This window comes from Eumetopias jubatus, unplaced genomic scaffold (assembly GCF_037043125.1).
Source record: "Eumetopias jubatus isolate StellerSeaLion01/CBP00866 unplaced genomic scaffold, mEumJub1_p1.0 scaffold_1, whole genome shotgun sequence".
NCBI lineage: Eukaryota > Metazoa > Chordata > Mammalia > Carnivora > Otariidae > Eumetopias > Eumetopias jubatus.
This window is the reverse complement of record NW_028274807.1, coordinates 110,909,754-110,930,420: the sequence shown is the minus strand read 5'-3', so window position 1 is coordinate 110,930,420 and position 20,667 is coordinate 110,909,754. Positions and strand designations below refer to the sequence as shown.

The window sequence follows — 20,667 nt, the reverse complement described above, 5'->3', positions numbered from 1 at the left end:
TGACAGAGGGAGACACAGTGGGAGAGGGAACACAAGCAGGGGGGAGTGGGAGAGGGAGAAGCAGGCTCCCCGCGGAGCAAGGAGCCCAATGTGGGGCTCGATCCCAGGACCCTGGGACCATCACCTGAGCCGAAGGCAGACGCTTAACCATCTGAGCCACCCAGGTGCCCCTCATTATGTCCTTTTTAATGAATGTCTTTTATTTTTTTGTGGTTTTTGTCTTTCATGGCAAAATTGCCTTATGGCCAATTAGTTATGCAGTGAAAATGTTTGTGGCAAAAACACTTGTGGCAGGAATGTCTATGGTTGACCTGTGTACAGTGAAACTGTCTAGAACCTTCCTTAACTGTCAGAACTCTATCCTGGGTAAAAACTCAGCACTGCATCTCACCTAAAAAACGAAAACAACTCTAAAGCCATCCCTTCCATTGGGTGCTACACTAATGTCATTGGGCCGCTCAGTTAAGCAGTCTTCCATCTGCACCAGGCATATGGGGCTAATATTCTGAATTCCTTTGACAATTCAGGATTGGGACTGAGAGAGTGGGTCACCCTGGCTCAAACCCAGGACACTCTGGACATTAGCTTTAGCCAAGCCTCTTCCTTCTGATTCTGTAACACAGGAGAAATACTCTTCTTCCACAAGTGCTGGCACTTGAAAGGACATCTCCAAGGAAGAGACAAGTAACCCCAAGGACCATGCATGTTTCAGGGAAGTGAGTTTGGACCCCAGTTCTAAGACCCGTGTCAGGACCTTGGACAAATGACTGTTTCTTCATGTGGAAACAGTGATAGCTGCAAGCCCAAGGTAGTGGTGAGGTTTCATGCACCTGCACACAGTAAGCACCCAATAAATAAACATTATACAACTGGGAAAAAGAAGCACGATATTCATTTTTGGAAAATATTTATTAAAAAACTAAAGTGAATGTGGCAAAAAACAACAATCCAACACATACCTTTAAATAGCAAGCATATGACACTGGTTATAAAGCTTTTCCAACTCTACTGATCTAGTCTTTTCCACCATCTACAGTCAAGGATGGCCTCTGAGGGAAGCCACATGTAAACAGGTCATCTGTACTAGTGATGAGCAAAAACTATGGGATAACTATCAGTGGCCATATAATTCGCTTTCCTAGGCAATTCACCCCAAACACAAGAGAGTGACCAAATCTCAGGAGTGTGTTCATGGGGATCTGCAGTTCTGGTTTTAATTTGGGAGCGGTAGGTGGTGGGGGCATGAAATAGTAGAAAGACAAACAGTATCAGTAGAGGGCAATCGTAAAGCACCTTTAAAATCTGGACCCTTTCCACAATTCAATCCAGTAATTCTCAAACTTTATTGTCGAACAGAATCACCTGATGAGATTGTTAAATTCACAGGCTCCCCAGATCTGGATGTTTCAGATGAGTACTACAGGTGATTCTATGCCTATTGGCTAGCTATCCAGTTTGAGAAACACTGTTTAAAATGCATTAAAACAATTCCTACTCCCCTAAAAACAAGGTAAAAGTTAAGGAATCTATCGACAGTCACTGTGCTTTTGTCCACTTGGAGGAACAGGGAGTCAGGCAGGAAGGAGCCTCCAATTCCTAACGTACTGGTCTACAGGAGCCCTGAGCAACCTGTCAAGTGCTGTTCAGGAAGTAAATAAAATTTAATAACAAAGTTGATTTTAGATCACAGAACAGACTCCAAATGACTAGCAGGCCAACCGCATTCATTCCTGTTTAATGAACTCTGTTGGGCCAATGCCAGATGGGAAGCTGCTTGTTCAAACAGAACATGGGGTTAACTGTGGGTCTTGATCCGTGAAGACACAGCGAATAGAACATCTATAAAAACCTTTATTCCCAATAGAGCCCTGGGCCCACAAATAACTGCGGCGCCTCATGGACAACACGTAGAAATGGTCACATTGATTCCAAGGTTGCCATTATCCGCAAACAGATGCGCTATGGCTGTGTCAAACACAAGGCAGTCGCTGTTCATGATGGCTGCCGCCACGCCGTCGTGGATGGACCGGGGCGTGGCCTCCCAGGTCAGTCTCCGCCGGTTCCCGTTCAGCTCCAGTCTGTAGGCAAAGTTCTCGGCTTGCTTGCGGGTGCCGATGAGCAGCACGATGGCGAAGAACTGCTGGTGGCCCTCGTACTTCTCTTGCTTCTCCAGCACCAGCATGAAGTGGTGGCCGAAGCACGACTGCATCATCACCCAGTCGACGGCCCCCGGCAGGTTAATGTCCGTGGCTAGGAAGACGATGTCTTCTCCCTGCAGGGTGGTGATGCTTTTGTGGGCATGCATGAGATGCGACATCACGGCTTCCAAGGACCCCTGCCACTTGCAGGAGGCCCCGGGGCAAGGGCAGGAGTAGGGGCGGTATTCACAGATGTCTTCATGTTCTGGCTTCTCCGTGTGGTGCAGGGTCAGGGAGCAGCCGGTGGTGGCGTACTGCAAGAGCGGAAAGAAACGCCGTCAGCCACCTGGCCTGCGCACAACTCCTCCCGCGCCGGCCACCGAGGGGGCTCACCCACGTGCGCTTCTGGGCCTTAAACTCTAGCCTCATTCCAACTACGCTCGCTCCAGGGGAGCTAAAGAGTTACGACTAACAAGTCTCCGTTCATGCCGGTCATCGGTATCGCCAGCCAGAAAATCGGGGGAATTTCCTCACCCAGGAACGGACTGCATGCCGTTCCAACATCGCCGAAAACGTACCTGGGAAGCGCTCTCAAACAGGGTTGCTGAGCCAGCCTTGGAAAACCTGCCCTGCCCCATGTTTTCTGTGAATTTAAAGAATTTCGTAAAATTTAAAATGGCTTAGGCATAGGGTTGGGCAAGGGATATGTGGCCTCCAGACTGGTTTTCCCCTAAAGACAATTAGGAAAGCGGCAGAGCTCCTCTTGGCTGTCCCCTGTGCCTTCTTCCTAGGTCAAATCAGTGACTGGCAGGAAGGCTGTGGGACGGTCCCCGCTCTTGCCGGCTGGAGTGACCAGCCAGGGCAGGAGAGGGCAGGAGAGGGCTGGACCGCCCTCACATCGCTAGAAATATTATCTCACTTTCTCCACCTTTTAACCCCCCAACCCCAAGGGGCATTGGACATACCCTTTGGGTACTAACTCAGGACCCTGTTGGCTAGTTTGGTTCCAGCCAGTAGAGGTTAAAATGAGAAGGGCCCGGACCGCTTCCTCAAGTCCCAGCGCCCATCTTCATGACCAGGTAGGTCAGGCCCTCATGCCAGGCCCGGGAGGCAGGGGAACTACAGTGGTCCCAGGGTAAGGTCCCAGGCGAGGATTGGGCTACCGCCAGTCCCTCAATGCTGCCATAATAGGGTAGGGACAAAACCTTTTTCTCCCTTGCACTTGGGATGACATTCCTGATGAATAAATATCACACCTATCTTGGGAAAAGACCACACCAAAAGGAATTAGACTCCTGCTCCCAACCTTCACAAGAATGACAGTGTTAATTCCTAGATACCAGATGGGGAATTAGCCCACAAGCAGGCACTTGCCCAGAGAACTGCGCTGTTGTAAAGAATAGGGAGAGGTGAATCACCTTTTTGGGTGAAACTAGGGAGTCGGAGCACTGGCAGGTAAACTGTCTGGGTTACCTCACTTGGACTCTCCCACCCCTTCCCGAGACAGAAAGACAGCAAATGAGGGCAGGGCTGGGTCCTATGCCTATGATGCAGTGTCCATCTGCTTACAAAACAAAGCCTCACATCTGTTTTTGGTTCTCTATATCCTGCCGAAGGAATAAACCCCTTATAAACTTTGTCAGTCAAATTCTAACCCTTGCAGATGAATTTATCACTAGCAACAAGCAGGCACCGAGCACCTTCTCCATACAGGACCCTAAGCTATGGTCACTGAGAGGGCTGGCTCCACTCTTAGGGAGATGAATATTCCCTAGCAAGGAAGGAGGGGGTGGCTTCAAGAAAGAAATGCAGCTGGCTCCTCCCCTATACCTAAAGTGGATTATAACAACCTTCAGTGGAAACTGGTAGAAATATTTCCCTGCTATTTACTTTGCTCATAGGGAGCGCTTATTTGCCTTTCTGAACCATGGACTAATTTTAAAAGCACGGGGTATAAAAAACTTTATCATAAGAAGGAGAAACACACTTTATCCATATATATTTCTACTTGGTGTTTCTAACAGGCCTTCAAACACCCAAATCCCTATTAACTCTGTTTTAAATCTAGAGTGTGGTTAGGAATACAGAACCTTCTGATGTTCTTCTGTTGAGTGATGGGTGAGGCATTTATGCCCACTTTAAACGCACACATTACACACAATAAAAATAACAAGAATTAGCCCAGAGCCTGGAACATTCTATGGCTGAAACAAGCCCCTAATCTCTGGATCTGAAGAAGTTTCAGAATGGGCTGTTTACCACAGCTGCCCACGAACAATTCCAGGAACACGATGAACTTTGGCAAAGAGTGTCCAGAAAAGTACCACCTGCACCTCTTCCCTGACCCAAAGCCCCAAACCATTCCACGTTCACAGATTCAGATGTACAACAAATATTTATCGTCCAGTGATTATTTTAGAACTTTCATGTAGCTCAGGTAGAATATTTATTTATATTCGGAATTATTTGGTTTGCCCTACGAGCCATACACTCTTCCTTCGACCCAAATATAGAGAACAGGGAACCTCCCCCAAGTGACACAAATAGAAAAGGCATTACGGAGCATTTGTGTGGACAATGACCTTACAAAAAGTCTTACTACAGCCTCTATTAACTTAAATATATATATATATATTTTTTGTTTTGTTTTTAAAGACTTTATTTGACAGAGACACAGCAGGAGAGGGAACACAAGCAGGAGGAGTGGGAGAGGGAGAAGCAGGCCTCCCGCAGAGCAGGGAGCCCGATGCGGGGCTCGATCCCAGGACTCCGGGATCATGACCCGAGCCGAAGGCAGACGCTTAACGACTGAGCCACCCAGGTGCCCCTTAAATACATATATTTTTAAAGTGTTAGGTGCTTACTCTGCTTTTTCTAAACAAGCTGAACTTTAAAGCCAATCTATTCCTTCTCTTTTCCATCAAGGGTGAGGGTGTGTCTTCATGACCACTGGTGCTACTTTTATGATGACTAGGTAAGAGATCTCTAAAAAGAAAAATCTACACTTTAAATAGGCGTGCACTCACACGTGCACAGACACATGCACTCTTATGCCACACTTCACCCTTGTTACCGAGGTCTCGGCATTGTTCTGGAATAGGGGCTTTCATCCAGGGATCGGAGGGAGGGTTTGGGGTCTATGGATTCCCTGACATTGCAGAACTGTCTAGGTGCCTCTGAGCAGCACACCCAAATTACCCTGGCCCCTGGCTTGCGTTTTCCTGACAGTCGCCAAGGGTTCCTAAGAACTGCCAACCTCTGTCCTAGAGTACACACAGGGAATCCACTGCAGATCCTGCCCTTGTGGTGGTTCCTGTTGACAGGGGCCACACCAAGCAACAACAAACAACTCACAAATATCAAAAGTACAGACAGCTAGCTACGAAGGATGACCAGAGGGGTGACAGGTGATTTCAAAGTGGGGATGGGATGAGGAGGAGAGAAGGAAAGCTTCACTGTGGGCAAAGCGGATGATGGATGGAGCAGTTCCATCTGGTTCTAGCATGGGGTGAGCGGAGCAAACAGTGGGGGATAAAACCTAAATGAGAAGGCAGGTCCAGATTCCTTCGGGGACTTGACTCACAATTTAGTTTATTTTCTGGGATTCTCTACGGTAGCACTACAGGTTTTCCCCACTATCTGAAAGTACAGCGTTCCCGTGAAACCCTTCGGAAGACAAATGGCAGAAGGCAAAGAAGCAATTACCATTAACTTATATGGAAAAATTTTCGAGCATTCCTAGTCCCAAAAAATAACCTCTCTCGGGCTTTTCTGATACCTTAGGACACATCTTGCTAACGGATGCACAAAATCAACTGAGATAAAGCACAGATGCTCACAGATGCAGTTCAAAGCTATGGAGTCTTGAGGCTGAAATGCTGAGTGTAGGTCCCAGGAAAGGAGCTTGGCGAGGCCACTCCTGCTGCTCAGGATGTGCACTGCAAAAGAAACGCTGAATGCTATTTTCCCTTTCTGTGCCCCCCCCCCCTTTTTTTGTAATACTGAAAATCCTCTTCGGATTTCTTTTGGTTAGCACAAACAGGTCTTTTGTAAAAGCAAAGTAATGTCAACTGAACGTTCAAAAAGTGGTGGAATAGCTGTACTGATGTTTTAGACCAGATAATCCTTTGTGGTGGGGGCTGTGCTGTGTATTGTAGGCTGGTTAGCAGCATCCTTGGCCTCTACCCATTGGATGCCAGTAGCAATCTTCCCCTCCCCCATTGTGACAACCAGAAATGTCACAGGCATGGCCAAATGTCTGGGGAAGGGCAAAACGGCCTGGGGTTGATTTTGATGGATGACAAAGCCTGGCTGGGCAGCCACAATGACAGCTGTGAGGAGGGGCCCACACCAGTAAGCAGGTCAGGCTGGTCACTGCCCCGCCCAACGGGCACTATCCAGGACACCAGCCGCCAGCTGAGACACACAACTAGAACTTGGTGGTTTGCAAACCATGGACGTAGGCTAGGCTGCTAGTTCTACCCATTTTACAGCCTGACTGACTCATCCGGGCAACTCGGCCATTCGCGGTCACACTGCAGGCAGAGCCCTGCACTCCCCTGCTCTTCATCGAGTGCTCTTTCATGGTACACAATCACTTAGGAGTCAAAGAATATTTTGAAGTAAAAGAAATAATTCACATCTGCCTGGACCTCCAGTCCCCAACCCACCACACACAAAACCCAGGGTCCACGGATGGACTGCTTCTAGAAGCAGGTCCTAATATTGACTTCTTCCCTGGATTGCAAGGAGAAAGACAGCCCTAGAAGCGCCTCTCCCTAAGGAATGAGGAGCAGTGCCTCGCCAGTAAGTAACCAGTAATTAGGCCCTCCCGACTTCCCTGGTACCTGGCAAGAAGGTTCTGAGGTTTCACTTTTCACACTCAGGTTAGGGCTTTGCCCCACCAAACAGGGAGGGTTCAGAGGATGCCTGCTTTCCTTGAGATGCCTGGCTCTTCCTGCACACTCTTCTTTCTGAGACAAGGCACCTGGGCTGCCTGTGTGCCCCGGGCGCACGTCCACAGCTATAAATGAGCTTTCTCCACTGGGGAACAGCTGCTCATGTCCCCTGGGGGTGGGGTGAGGAGGGAATTCACTTTCAGTCAACCTCTTTCGGGGGAGGGGGACAGAGACACAACCACACACAGAAGCCCAAAGCTCAAGAAGATATAGGGAGCGGGAAGATGACCCAGCAGAATGAGAAACAAGTGTTGAAATAACATTTCTGACTTCTCTTTAGCAACTTTTCAGGTTGCAGTGGCTCAAAAGTCTTGTGCAAACATGTTCTGCCATAAAGGGCAATGTGTGACCCCGTGCCTCCTTTTTAAGTCTTTGTAGAAAGCAGTAAATAGTGCCAATTCTTTTCCTGGGCATGGGGTATGAAAGTTGTATTTCAGTTGAATTTAGTTGTACTGATGTTTTAGACCAGACCTTTTTTGGCACAGAAACCTGTTTACTTACGAATATGATGAGGTACGTCAGAAAACAAACACTAGGGTGCCTGGGTGGCTCAGTCGTTAAGCATCTGCCTTCGGCTCAGGTCATGATCCCAGAGTCCTGGGATCGAGTCCCACATCGGGCTCCCTGCTTGGCAGGAAGCCTGCTTCTCCCTCTCCCACTCCCCCTGCTTGTGTTCCCTCTCTCGCTGTGTCTCTCTCTGTTGAACGAATAAATAAAATCTTAAAAAAAAAACAACAAACACTAGACACCTGTTATTTACCTAATAAACACAGTCACATTGTATTTGTTTATGGAATGAGTATATCAAGAGAATAACCCTGCTTAGCTGGGATGCTAGTGAAGGTCACGGATCTTGTGACTGGTTTAGAACAAGTCACTTAATCTATTTAATTAAATGTGAGTTCGTGCAATTCAAGAATGATTTCCTGAGCTTCAACAATCAACAGTCTACTACAATGGAGGTGCCCTGAGCTCTGGGCAGAGGCACGTCCCTGCTCAGGGACTGTGGGGTAACCGCCCTGCCTCCGCCTGCTTACACCTCCTAGGAAACTGAAATTTATTAGCAAAGTATTTGCTGGCGCCTCAAAGGAGAGTGTCTCAGGAAAAACAAAGCACACTCAATATTTTGTTGTTGATACTCATAAACTTTTGAATTAAATCCAAGCAATGACCTTGTCTGAGAGTAACCACAAGCAAACTGAGCTTCTCCGTCCATCTAATGAGCTGTAATGATCACAAAATACACACATCTGGCTGAATGTGATGCAGGACCCCAGACTGGGAAACCGAAACTGCCACAAAGGGCATTACTGGGGCAGCAACTGAAGTTTGAATACGGCCTGTGGATTAGATACTAGTATCTATGCATGTCACGTTTCCTGATTTTGATAACTGGACCATAATTATACAAGCAGAAGTCCTTGTTTTCAGGAGAAACCCAGTGCAGTATTTAGGGGTAAAGGGGCAGGATACCTGCATTTTACACTGAAATGGCTAAATAAATGTATGTATGTATGAATAGAGAGCACCCAAAATGATAAAGCAAATGGGCCAAAAGGAAACAACTGGTGAATTTGGATAAAGGGTATATAAGAACAGTTTTGTATTATTATGACTGTTGTGGACATTTGAAATCATATAAAAATAAAATAACGTGTTAAAAAATTCAGAGACTAAGTTAGCATATTTATCCTTTATGGGACAGAGATTCTTTTGGCAGAGTAGGTTGAATGAATATTTTTATCATACTAGGTTATTTTTTTTTAAGAAAATATACTTTTAAGTGCGCATCTACAGATAAACAGAAGTCAATAGTTTTTCTTTTACGAGAAGCTCTTGGAACTCATTGTAGTGAACCAAATTTTTCAATGAAGAAGACATCATTGTTAAAATAACCCACATTTCTCTGACTTCCCTGCAACCCCATGGAAGATAAAGCCTTCTCCATTACTCCTCTGATCCTTTAAAAGTTTGTGGGCACCTTACAAATCTGTGGGCCTGGACTATATGTAGTTTCTGGCTACTGCAGTTTCATTATCCACCGTGCTTAGTGGTCCATGGGAAACTCCTCTATTTGACTCCAGACATGTCAGAAAGAGGCTCCAGGAATGAAGCTACCCACACCCCTGTTTGCTTACACAGGTGAACCCCTTTTACTACTGCAGAGGTGAACCCATAGATGGAATCAGAGTTGTATGAGTTCAGCTGGAAGGATGAGCTCCTGGTGGTATAACTTATTATGTCTGATCAGCAGATAATTAGGGGACTACTGGTAGAGGTCTCTATCTTAACACTCTTGAGACTTACTCGAATGGGAGTTGTAGCTAAGCCTTGTACAGAATCAAATCATGGTGAAATTTGCGTTTTAACCAGAGGTTAAACTTAGACTTTACCACTTTTAAAAAGGACTTCTAGCAATTCAAACTAGCTCCTTCGTGACTAAAGTATGTTAATCTGCCCTCAAGATATCAGTGGATGATGATCCCAGGTTATTTTCTAATTAACTTATGGGTCTATTAATTTTGTTTATTGATTTACTGATTTAGTGCCTGCTTCCCACCCACCTCATATGTGTAGATAAATGAATACATATTAGATTTACCTGCAGAAGATGACTGCTCTCCACTGTGTGTGTTAATTTTAATTAAAAGTCTTACTATGGAACTTAGAATTTTAAAAAATTCAATAGACCTTAAGGTCATTTGAGGAAAAGTGTTTGTTTATTTCACACTTCAGCCAGTGTGGGTTTGTTATTTTTGATAAGTGCTTTTCACATATTTTATTTACATAAACTATTTGGGATGGGCGTGTTTGAAGGTTTTCTGAAACCTCACATAGATGGAGAAACAACGATACTGTTGTCATTCAGACGGCTATATATTCCTCTTGCTTAAAGTGAGTTTACAACCACTGGTAGAATACAGTTAGAGTGGGGCGCCTGGGTGGCTCAGTCGCTTAAATGTCTGCCTTCGGCCCAGGGTCCTGGGATCGAGTCCCGCATTGGGCTCCCTGCTCAGCAGGGAACCTGCTTCTCCCTCTGCCCCTGCCTGTCGCTCCCCCTGCTTGTGAGCACGCTTCTCTCTGTGTGTCAAATAAATAAATAAAATATTAAAAAAATAAAAAAACGTTCTATATCCTTCCTGACATATATAAAAAAAAGAATACAGTTAGAGCTCAGGTGCCTTGTGTCTGTGTGACTCTAATGCAGCTCACTACATCAGCTTCGAGTGCGTCCACAAAACCGTCGACAACTCATCCCTGGACTCTTACTAAGTGCAGACCTGGGCAACAGGAGAAAGTGAACTCTCTTCTTGTGTCTTAATTGTGATGCTCAGCCTGCATCTGTCTAGCATCCTTCCTCTAAGAACCTTGGCGGATCTTCCCTAACCCACACAGTAGATTTCTTACTGCCACGATGAGGTGGTGCAGAGAGAGAATCCTCAGCCAGTGATGCCATAAAGCTTTCACGGATACTAACATGAGAAGGTGGTATCACTCGGCTCCGGGACCCTCAAACAGTGGTGAGACTAACAAAATACTGACATCTAACTTCATTACCTTTCTCCTGGAGAAGGCAATTCTAATTCAAATCTTGGGCTCAAAAATTCCTCCTCCTGCCTAAGAGAACCCTGACAAGCCCCCTGCTGCAGATTGCTTTTTACTAAAGGTGTCTTGGTGGAAGACTTCAGCATATTATTAGCGCAGTCATCAGAGAACATCCTGCTATTGGGGGTGGGGGGTGGGGAGCAAGGACATCTGGCCTTACAAAGACTCCTTGGGCTGGCAGGGGCTGGTTTTTAATCGTAGAAAGTTTAAACAAAAGTTGACTTTTGACCAAATACGCTTCTCATCTGACCATGGCCAGAGTTAGCCGGGGACCACACACTGTCTTGGAGAACCAGTTTGGTCAGGTCCCTTCAGAGTGTAGGTTCAAGCAAACAAAAGCACCTTAACATAAGAGCCGGAGTTGAAAGCTTTATGCCACACTCCTAGTACCTTGCCCCCTCTTTTTCAATATGCCTTTCCTCTCCTAGGCCAGCCCCCCCTGCATAATCACATTAACTGTTCCGACATGCTTCAAACAGTGCTACAACCCTCCACAGTCTTTATTTCTCAACTAAAGCAATCGAATTCACCAGAAGACTTAAGTGTTAGGGTTGCTAGATTTAGCAACTAAAAATATGAGATGCCTGGTATGTCTCAGGCGATGTTTGGGTTATATTCATACTAAAAAAAAAAAAAATCTGAAATTACCCCAAAAATTGCTTCTCTGCAATTCAATTTTAAGTGGGCATCCCGTGTTTTACCTGGCAATCCTAATAAGAGGGCCCTTCTGGTACCACTGTCATCCCTCCAGAAGCCATTATGTGAATTTGGAATGGGAAGGAGGAACCACTGTTCCTCAGTGGGGTGGAGCGGGTAGCGGAAGAGGCACGAGGTTGAGGTAGAAGAGACACCGTGTGGGTAATACAACACCCATTCTGGAGTTTCTGTCCCCTGAACTTACAAACTGCATGACTTCAGGCAAATCGCTCCGAGAGGATACTGGGTCCTGTTGCCTGTACAGAGTAATTAAGAAAATAACGAGGTCATGTACCTAGTTCAGACAAGGCCAACAACCTTCTGTACAAGCGGGTCCACCAGCCTCCCTACATAACCCCCTCAGGGTCTTCCATCCCTTCCTTCTTCCTGGGCAAACTGCTGCTTGTCCTTCATAAGGCGGCTCTGGCCCCACCACTGCTGGGAGGTCTCCAGACTCCTCTGCTCCTTCCTACTGCTTCCAAAGGGCGCTGCTCACATGTCTGTCTCCACTATTAGACTCAGAGTTTCAGAAGGGTGAGGTTGGGGATGGGGCAACGACTGGCTGGGCAGATGGTGTGCAGGAGATTCCCAGGCAAGGGTGGATGTGATGAAAAGTTGGTAGGTAATCGGGAGGAGCCAGCTCTGGCCCGAGGTTGCACCAGGGAGAAAAGGCAGGCAGTAGCATGAAGAAAACCAGAAGGATACCACCCCTTGTAGGGGATGCCGGCTGGAGAGAAACGGGCACTCAGTCATGAAGGATTTCAAGGGAGGATGCAATCTGGCTGCTCTCAAAAGCTTTCTGATTTCTATACATGCCCTTGGGCCCTACCACCCAACTTCTAGGAAGTTATCATTAGGTAATAATTACTTTCTTATGCACAAGGACTGTCATAGCAGTACTTTAAAAAATAATTTTTTCAACAGTAAGAAAACAGAATGATTTAAATGACCACAAACGGGAGCGTGGTTAAATAACTCTGGTCCTGCTGTAGTACTATGCAGCCATTAAACATGACCTTCAAGACTATTTACCAACCTTGAAAAGCAGTCACGATGTGTTAGATGAAGAAATGTTATGAAATAGGTTTCCCTATCTTACCTGCTTTTCTTTGAGTGAAAAAACTCCATTGATGTAGAGGTAAGTTTGTAAGGACATATGCAAAAATGGTGTAGTGGTTATTTCTAGGTGGGAGGATTGTTAAGAGCTTTTATATTTTATATATTCTACATTTAAAAATGATGATCATAACTTTTAAAAACATTTTATAAGGGCTTCTGGGTGTGTCTGTTGGTTAAGCGTCCCAAGTCTGGAACTCAGCTCAGGTCTTGATCTCAGGGTCGTGAATTCAAGCCCCATGTTGGGCACCATGCTGGGCATGAAGCCTACTTAAAAAAAAAATACAAAAAAACCAAACCATATTTTATAATGTATAAAATAAAATACACATTAAAAATGTTGCCTCATCTGCCTAGGCTTTCTCTTCTAAAAGCAATAAAGAAATGAAAAAAGTAAGTCTTGACACTGGAAAACCAATGCCAGGGTCAATGTACCCAGCTGTATGAAAACCTACATGATTAGGAGGAGGGGAGAGAAGCTCAGTGGGGGAATCTGTGGGAGAAAACATTCTTTTTTTTCCTTTTTCAAGTCTATGCCTGGAGCTGACCTTAGACACTCGCCATTTGTTTTCTGCTAGCTTCTAACTGTGCACATTTATTTAGTGTTTCTCCTGTGCTGGGGCTGTGCTGGGCTCTTTGCATGAATTCTTACCATGTTTAATCCTCATGGCAACCCAATCTGTACCCCATTTTACCAAGGAGCCACTGAGGTTTGGAGAGGTCACCAAACCCCTCGTGTGGGGATGGAACAGGGATCTAGACTAGGAGGTTCAAATAGGGCCTCCCTCCAAACTACTGGAGTAAGAGGTAGCCTCGGGAAGGAGTAACCCAAAAATACTACCTTTGTTGATTCAAAGTTTTAAAATAGGGCCCAGGCCCACACATTTAACACAGGTGTATCTTTCATCCATCTACAGTATCTGTGGCTGAAAACTGGGGGGGGGGGGGGGTAATCTTTTACTCACAGATACCATACCATCTAAAAATCACTGCAGAAACTAGAAATGAGAACCGTTTCTCAATTTTTAAAAAAACTAATGGAGCTAGATGGGCATCTGGGGTAAAGCTGATGAAATTCTGCTAGAGAATTTTCAGTATCTCTCCTAGGCCTTTGAAACTACACTCTCAGGTTTAATATAAAGATACACTTAATCAGGAAAACTTTTTAGCTTATTTTCTTTTTCAGGATGTGCAGAGTGTTGTCACATTCTACTGCCCCATGTATGCTCACGCCCTGCACAACCTGCTAGCAATGCACAATGGCCCTGAGGCTGGGCATTCACTTCAGCAAATGTGTACGTACTGTGTGCTCCTCTCAGGAGTGGGGACCTTATGAGTTTGAATGAGAGATGCCACTGTTCGCAAATTTTGTTAGATGCCCAGGTCTGGCTCTTAAGACATTTTATAGGGAGGTCTTACTGTAATCAAACAGATATGGCACTTTGTATGGAGCTTCAAAAAAGGTATCTAACACAGAACAGCAGAATCTAATCTAATCTCAGGATGGGGATTTTATAGGCCAGACCTGCTGTACCTTTTGGTTCTCCCCCTTTCTGGTCGTACCAAAGGTCAACTTTAAGTAACAATGATTGATTCCTAGCTGTAGGAGGTGATGACCTGTGAAAAGTGGCTGCCAACTATGTGAAGAATCGGCATTAAATGTTAGTGCTCCAACATAGCATTTCTAGTGCTTCTGGTCTTTTTCTTTTTTTTTTTTTAAAGATCTTATTTATTTATTTGACAGAGACCCAGCGGAGAGAGGGAACACAAGCAGGGGGAGGGGGAGAGGGAGAAGCAGGCTCCCCGCAGAGCAGGGAGCCCGATGCTGGGCTCGATCCCAGGACCCTGGGATCATGACCTGAGCCGAAGGCAGATGCTTAACCACTGAGCCACCCAGGCGCCCTAGTGCTTCTCTTCTTAATTTTACACTGAAAAACTCTGTCAAGTGTGTTCTTGAAAATCTTGAGCCTCCCCATCAGTGTATGTGGACTCCGGTGCTTGCTAGCACATGCTTTCGTGAGTAAGCCTGTACAACTTCAGGCAGTAGTGAGGACCACAGGGACAATATCCCAAGTAAATGATCTTTGTCTTAGGGGAACTTTTTAGATGAAGAAAAGATCTTTGAAATGGTTCTGGCAAATTGACATATCCTCTCAGACTTCTAGGTGACTGATCACCCATCACCTAGCAACCACACTGATACCACCCACCTTCCATTTGAAATGATGAAGCAAAAGATTTAATAGCTCTAATCTGATCTCAGAGCACCCAACAGCTAGGTATTACCTCCATTCTTTCTGACGGATAGATAAGCTCAGGGAAGTATGTGACTGGACCAAGGTCAAACAAAGCCAGCGTGGGGACCCAGTTCTGTCTCTTGCCTGGTGCTCTCTTCCGTGGAACAGTTTACTAGATTCTGAAATTTCAGGGCACAAAAAGATTGTTTTTTTTTTTTAATTTTTAGAAAGATTTTATTTATTTGAGAGAGTGAGAGAGCAAGCAGAGAGAGAGAGCACATGGGTGGTGGGGAGGGGCAGAGGGAGAGGGAGAAGCAGACTCCCCGCTGAGCAGGGAGCCCGACATGGGGCTTGATCGCAGGACCCCAAGATCATGACATGAGCCACAGGGAGACTCTTAACCGATTGAGCCACCTGGGCGCCCCGCAAGATTCTTGATACAATGATTTAGTCCAATTCTTTCTCTTAAAGACACTCAGGTCCAAAGAAATAAACTGACCTGTTCAAAGTCAAACATCTAGTCACTAGGACAACAGTTCAGGTTTCCCAGGGGGCCAGAACAGAATATTCTCTTGGCAAAATACAGATGAAAATAAACTATAAAAACACTTACAGTTGGGACCTCTCAGAATTCCAAAGTTCATGTATGGTAAGAGTAAAATGAGAACTTCCAGGCTCAGTGAATGCTTTCTGAGAGGGAACCAGATCAGGTCGCACACTGGCAGGCAGAATCTGGTCTGCAGACATGGTGGGTTTGGCCTGCAAGTTCTGGATTTAAATATGAATTTGGCCAATGTTAAGAAAATTGAGATATTTTGCATTTTAAAAATTCAGATTTCTGGCTTTTCTTGAAGAAACCCAAAGGTCTGGCAGGCTGCATCCACGCTCCCACCCCTACTGATCATCCAGAGCTGAGTACAAGTTGTCCTCTTCGGAAGTGTGTTCTCTGGCTCCCATCTCTACTGCTCCTTGAGGTCTCCTGAACTCTGGGGCCACGAGGTACCTCTGTCCTGTATCACCTGTCCCTGCTGGCATTTAGGTTTGTCCACACTGAGGAGACTTGAACTTTCAACAGGGTTATCTGGCTTTTTATTTTAAGGAATAAAAACAACACTGTCACAACCCAAATGCAGGGAAGACTTGTCTGACTGAGGCTTTCCAGTTCAATAATTATTTGGAGATGTGCTACTAGAAACTTTTAGAGAAAAGAAATGAAAAAAAAATGGAGAGAAAATGTATCATAGTGTAAGTGGGCTGGACTGGTTTAGCATTCCCTACAGTTGTGGAGAGAAATACTTGGCTGATATTAAAATAAAATACATTGTTGAGTGGGGGCACAGATGTGTCAACCTTCACTTCTCACCCTATACCCACGCTCCACTGAGAGATGGTGGGTTTGAGATATGGGAACAGGATGTCAAAACTTCTCAGGCGTAGAGCAAGCCATAGAATGGACTAAAAATATCACAAGTGGAAGAGAGCCCTACTCTGATAGAGATCCTTTTCTTAAAAGCTAACAATGCACATGATGCCCTCTATCAAAGACACTGGCAACACTCTAGCCTTTAATTAAGTGGCCCCATACCTCTGTAAGGAAGCTATTTGGTAACAAATCTGTTTTGGGGCCAACGGAAGCATGGGCTGTGGACTGGTGACATGCCCCCCCAATATTAGGTTTGCAGGCTATTTCCCCCTGGCCTTCCCATCCCGCATGTCTTATAAAATTCCTGCCAGTGAATTTTATAGTGAACATGTATGTTGTCTCATTGGGATGTTCCCGTCAGAGGTGGTAAATTCATCCGATCAGATGGTTTTGTTACTGGTGTCAACCTTAAGTTACAATGTGGAGCCCTGGAATAAAGGCTCAGATGCATAATTACTATATAGCACAAAGGATGCGTGCCTTTGGGATGCAGTCTCATGAACTGGCCTACTGATCTTGACAAGTCACTTAATCTCTCTACAGGCATTTTGTTTCTTCACCTGGAAAAAAAGAAAGGCAAACTAAAAAACAATGGCCCTCACAAAGCTGGTACACAGAGGGCACCCAATAACCATTCCATACAGCCTCCCTTGTTTTCATGGTATTCTAGAAGCTACAGGTCCTTAGAAGTTAAGCAGTTCAGTCTCTTTCTTTACAGGTGAGGAAATGAAGGCCCCCAAGAGGTGGTCTCTCAGGCAAACAATGGCAGCACCAGGCTACTCTTGAGACCTGAGCTCTGGTACTTCAGTCCAACATTGTTTTTCTCACATGAGGCAGCCCACGTGAGAGAGATTCTGAGAGCAGGTAGGGGCAGTCACAGGGCAGTCCCTATGATTACCAGGAGCAAGCATAAGCCAAGAGCTAGCTACACAGACCTATTTTGTTGAAGTCTGACCTAGGTCTTACCACTCCCTATTTACCTCAGTCCTCCTCAACTGACATATCTTTGGTGCTTGCTGTATACATCATCCAACTTTGGTTTACCTAAATTAACTGATTGAGCTGCCCTGTCAATAGTTCGGATTATTGGTCAACCAAAGTTGAGGCATGCATTCTCCTGCGTCCTAAATCTCACACACAGAAGTGACCCCAAGATCATTTTCTGAACTTGGCACCTGGGCTTTAAGGGAATGGTTGACTGTTTAATTTCAGCTTGCAAAGTGATGGCGTTCCCTAACTGCATTCATACAGAATAGGGACACAGAGAGTCACTGACATGGTCAGAAACACGGAGTACCCCTGATTCCCAAGAGAACTGTTCTTCAAGAAGGGCTTCACTAGCATATTACACATTAGGAGAAAACGTGCTTCAGTAGGAACCAGAATCCTAGACCCTGAAAGTGAAACTTCACACTTTATATAGCACAACTGTTTCCTTCTCGTCCTCTTGGGAGCAACAAAACGCTCTTATGAGATTGCTTTTTAAAAATAAATTACGGAATACTGACTGATACCAAATGTGCATTTGTGAACTGTAGTTCACCTACAGCCATTTCTTCTATTAGCTGCTGAAGCTCTGGGAAAAAGTGAGCTGAAAAGATAGCTCCCCCAAAATCCTGTGGGGGCACCCCCAGCAGCCCCCACAATATATCTCAAACATCAAATACCCACTGTTATGTCAACTATCGCCAAATCTTCTCTTGATCACTAAACTGCCACCTTCTTCATGACCCTAAAAATTATAGAAATATTTTATCCAAATTTGATGAGAAACAACCACTGGGCTGGGTGAATTAGTTAGCATTCTATGAGAAGTGGTTGAAAGCAGAGTAATTTATTAAGGTTAACTGAAAACCCATAGCCCAAACACAGATTCAACCCTTTATTTGAATATGCTATTTTAAACTAGATTTGTGGCAGGGCACAGACCAAATTAAATCACTCATTTTACTGACTTGAGTCCCAAGCTTCAATTCTCTGGTGGACTATTTTTAATTTAAAAATAAGCTCTTGCCCTATAAAAATAAGCAGCACCAAGGAGAAATGCAAGACAGATCAGATGGCCCAAGAGGCAGAACAGTTCCTTTTACAAAGAAAAAAGAAAAACAACTCAAAAGTATTAATGACATTATTTCCATTTCTAAGTTTAGAAAATGAACGTTATGGTCTAGCCCTAGATTATAATGAGGCACTGTAGAGAGGTATGTCTCTGAAACTACTCCTGACGATTTTCAAGTGGTAGATGTAAGTAAACAGATGCTATAATATGACCACACAAAAACTATGCAGCCATTTAAAATACAGTGAGAAAGAGCTACGTTTTAGACGTAGAAAAATATGCGTGATAATATGACTTTAAAACAGCAATTTGCACAAGTTATTTCTGGAGAATTTGCGTCTACTGTGTGTGTTTATGAACCTTTTTGACACTGACATCCACGATTTTATATTCAGCTGTGAAAATGTATTAAAATATGGCTAGAAAAAAATCTATAAAGATACACAGTAAACCTAACAATGGTGGAAAAGGGGGAGAGAGGTCTTGGTCTTTCCCTTGACTTTTCTTGACTCTGAGTGGTTTTGCATTTTTTGCAAGAGCACTTATAACTTTTTAAACTAAATAAAGTGGTAGGCTTGGAAGAACTGTTAACAGCTCTTGCGTGTCCTTCCAGTTAAATTCCTGATCAACTCTTGTTTTCACCCCCACTTAGTACAAATACACATCTCCCCAGTCCTTGGAAGGCTAGGAGAGGGAAAGGCGTGGCTTGCAGGGTTTTCTTGTTGCTGGAGGAAAACAGGCTGTAGGCGCCCTTTTTTTAGCTACACTCCTGAGGGCTCCCACGTGTCAGGCGTGCGCAGAGGGCAGGCGCGGGGCGCAGGAGGAATAGAGCACCAATCCTTCCAAGCCGAGCGCTGGTAAAGGGTGCGTTTAGCTGACCCATTTCTTCCCTCCTCAATCCCCCACAGTCAGCTTCCCGGTCCAAGTTTCACTGGTGCAGCCTAGCCCTACCGAGCACACCAAGCACACTTCTGCAGGGTACGCAGGCAGCCGGCGGCGAGAGCTGTGATGTGTTCTACAACGATCGCGTGCCAATTGGTCCGGGGTCAGCGCTCGGGGCAACTGTCAGCTCAGAGTTACTCCCGAAGTGGACAGATGGGCATGGGGGAGGGTGGACAGGTGTAAACATCTTTTTAAAAAATAAGAGATGCCACCTAACTGCCTCTCAGCTCCTGTGAGTGGGCTGGAGGACACAGGAGTTCTGGGAGATCTCTCGGCGGAGGTGCGCGGGTGGCACCTGGGCTTACCTTGCAGGGAAACAGGACTGCCGAGGCCACCTTCTCCATAGCCAAGTTCCTGATGCTGGGCGTCAGGGCGCCCCTGCACGTCGGGCAGCAGCTTAACTTCTGGCGGCATTGGTTACATACCAGGTGCCCGGCCTGGCACTGCAGGATGGGGGGCAGGACATAGTCAAAGCAGACCGGGCACTCGAAGAGCGAGGTCAGCTCGTGGTGCTGCGGGGACACCGGGCCAGCCCCGCCGCCGCCGCCGCCGGGGCCCGAGATTACCGCCGCCGCGGCGGGCACCGCGGACGAGCCGGGGCCCGCAGCCGAGATGGTGGCGGCGGCCGGGGGCGCAGCCGGGGACGGAGCGTGCTGGGGCTGCGGCGGCGGCTGTTTGCTGCAGGGTTTGTTAGCGCTGGGGCCGGTGGAGGACGGGCGGCTCATCGCGCTCCGAACCAACCATGGAACTGCGGGCGCCTGCCTGCCGCGGGGCCGCCGGGGTCAAGGCGGTGCACGCCCCGCGGGCGGCAGGCTCCGAGGCAACGCCACCGCGCCCTGCCCGGAACCGAGCAGCGGAGACGGTCGGCGCCGGGCAGGCCGGGGGACTGGACTGCGCCGACGATCTCCGCGGCCCCCGACGTTCCGAACAGCCCTCCGCGCCCCCAGACTCCTCCTCCCGGCGGCGTCGCGGGCCCCGAACCCGAGCGGTGCGCAGAACCCCGGCCCACCAGCTTCTGAAGCGGCAGCTGACGCAAGCCCCGGGGGCGCGCGCGGACGTGACGCCTGGACACGTGTGCGGCAGCTCAGGCGCGCGGGGACTGGCAGAGCCACCCTGCACTGGGGCGCCGACTCCGCCCGCGTCCAGCTGGCAGCGCAGGGGGCCGCCTAGCGCGGGCCTCTTCTGCCCAGGCTGTGGGCCCGGCCCGCGCCAGTGAGCATGCCCGGCTCGCCGCTGCCTCGCGGGGTCTGCCTTCCGGGTTGAGGAGGGGGCCGCCCTTTGGCAAGGCGTCGCCAAAGTCCTCAGGCCACACCCCGGGGAGTCATGCCGGCGTTTCCCCCGGCGCAAACCAGAAGGACGACTTCAGGCGGGCGGGGGCTAGGGTGGTGGGCGGGGCGGGGCGGGCCGCGGAGCCCCTGGACAGGTCGGAAAAAACCGTGAGGTTTCTCTTTCCCCGGGTTGAGTCACCCTCGCGCGAGGGGAGGAGTGCGCC

At 46.9% G+C, this 20,667-nt stretch overlaps 1 protein-coding gene across 1 annotated transcript; it reads right to left on the bottom strand.

Moving 5' to 3' along the window:
- Positions 1 to 890: 890 nt before the first annotated feature.
- Positions 891 to 20,391, bottom strand: SIAH2 (siah E3 ubiquitin protein ligase 2). The gene is made up of 2 exons (XM_028103119.2): positions 19,481 to 20,391; positions 891 to 2,452 (listed from the first exon to the last, which is right to left on the bottom strand). Exons 1-2 carry the CDS (start codon positions 19,898 to 19,900, stop codon positions 1,895 to 1,897), a joined length of 978 nt encoding a protein of 325 aa, XP_027958920.1. The 5' UTR covers positions 19,901 to 20,391; the 3' UTR covers positions 891 to 1,894.
- Positions 20,392 to 20,667: the final 276 nt, after the last annotated feature.

What these genes read in the sequence shown, in the direction of transcription:
- SIAH2 (XM_028103119.2), bottom strand. Translation starts at nt 19,900, where the DNA reads ATGAGCCGCCCGTCCTCCACCGGCCCCAGCGCTAACAAACCCTGCAGC. An exon ending in CAGTCCTGTTTCCCTGCAAG is followed by an intron (nt 2,453 to 19,480) that starts GTAAGCCCAGGT and finishes CCGCTCTTGCAG; the next exon opens with TACGCCACCACCGGCTGCTC.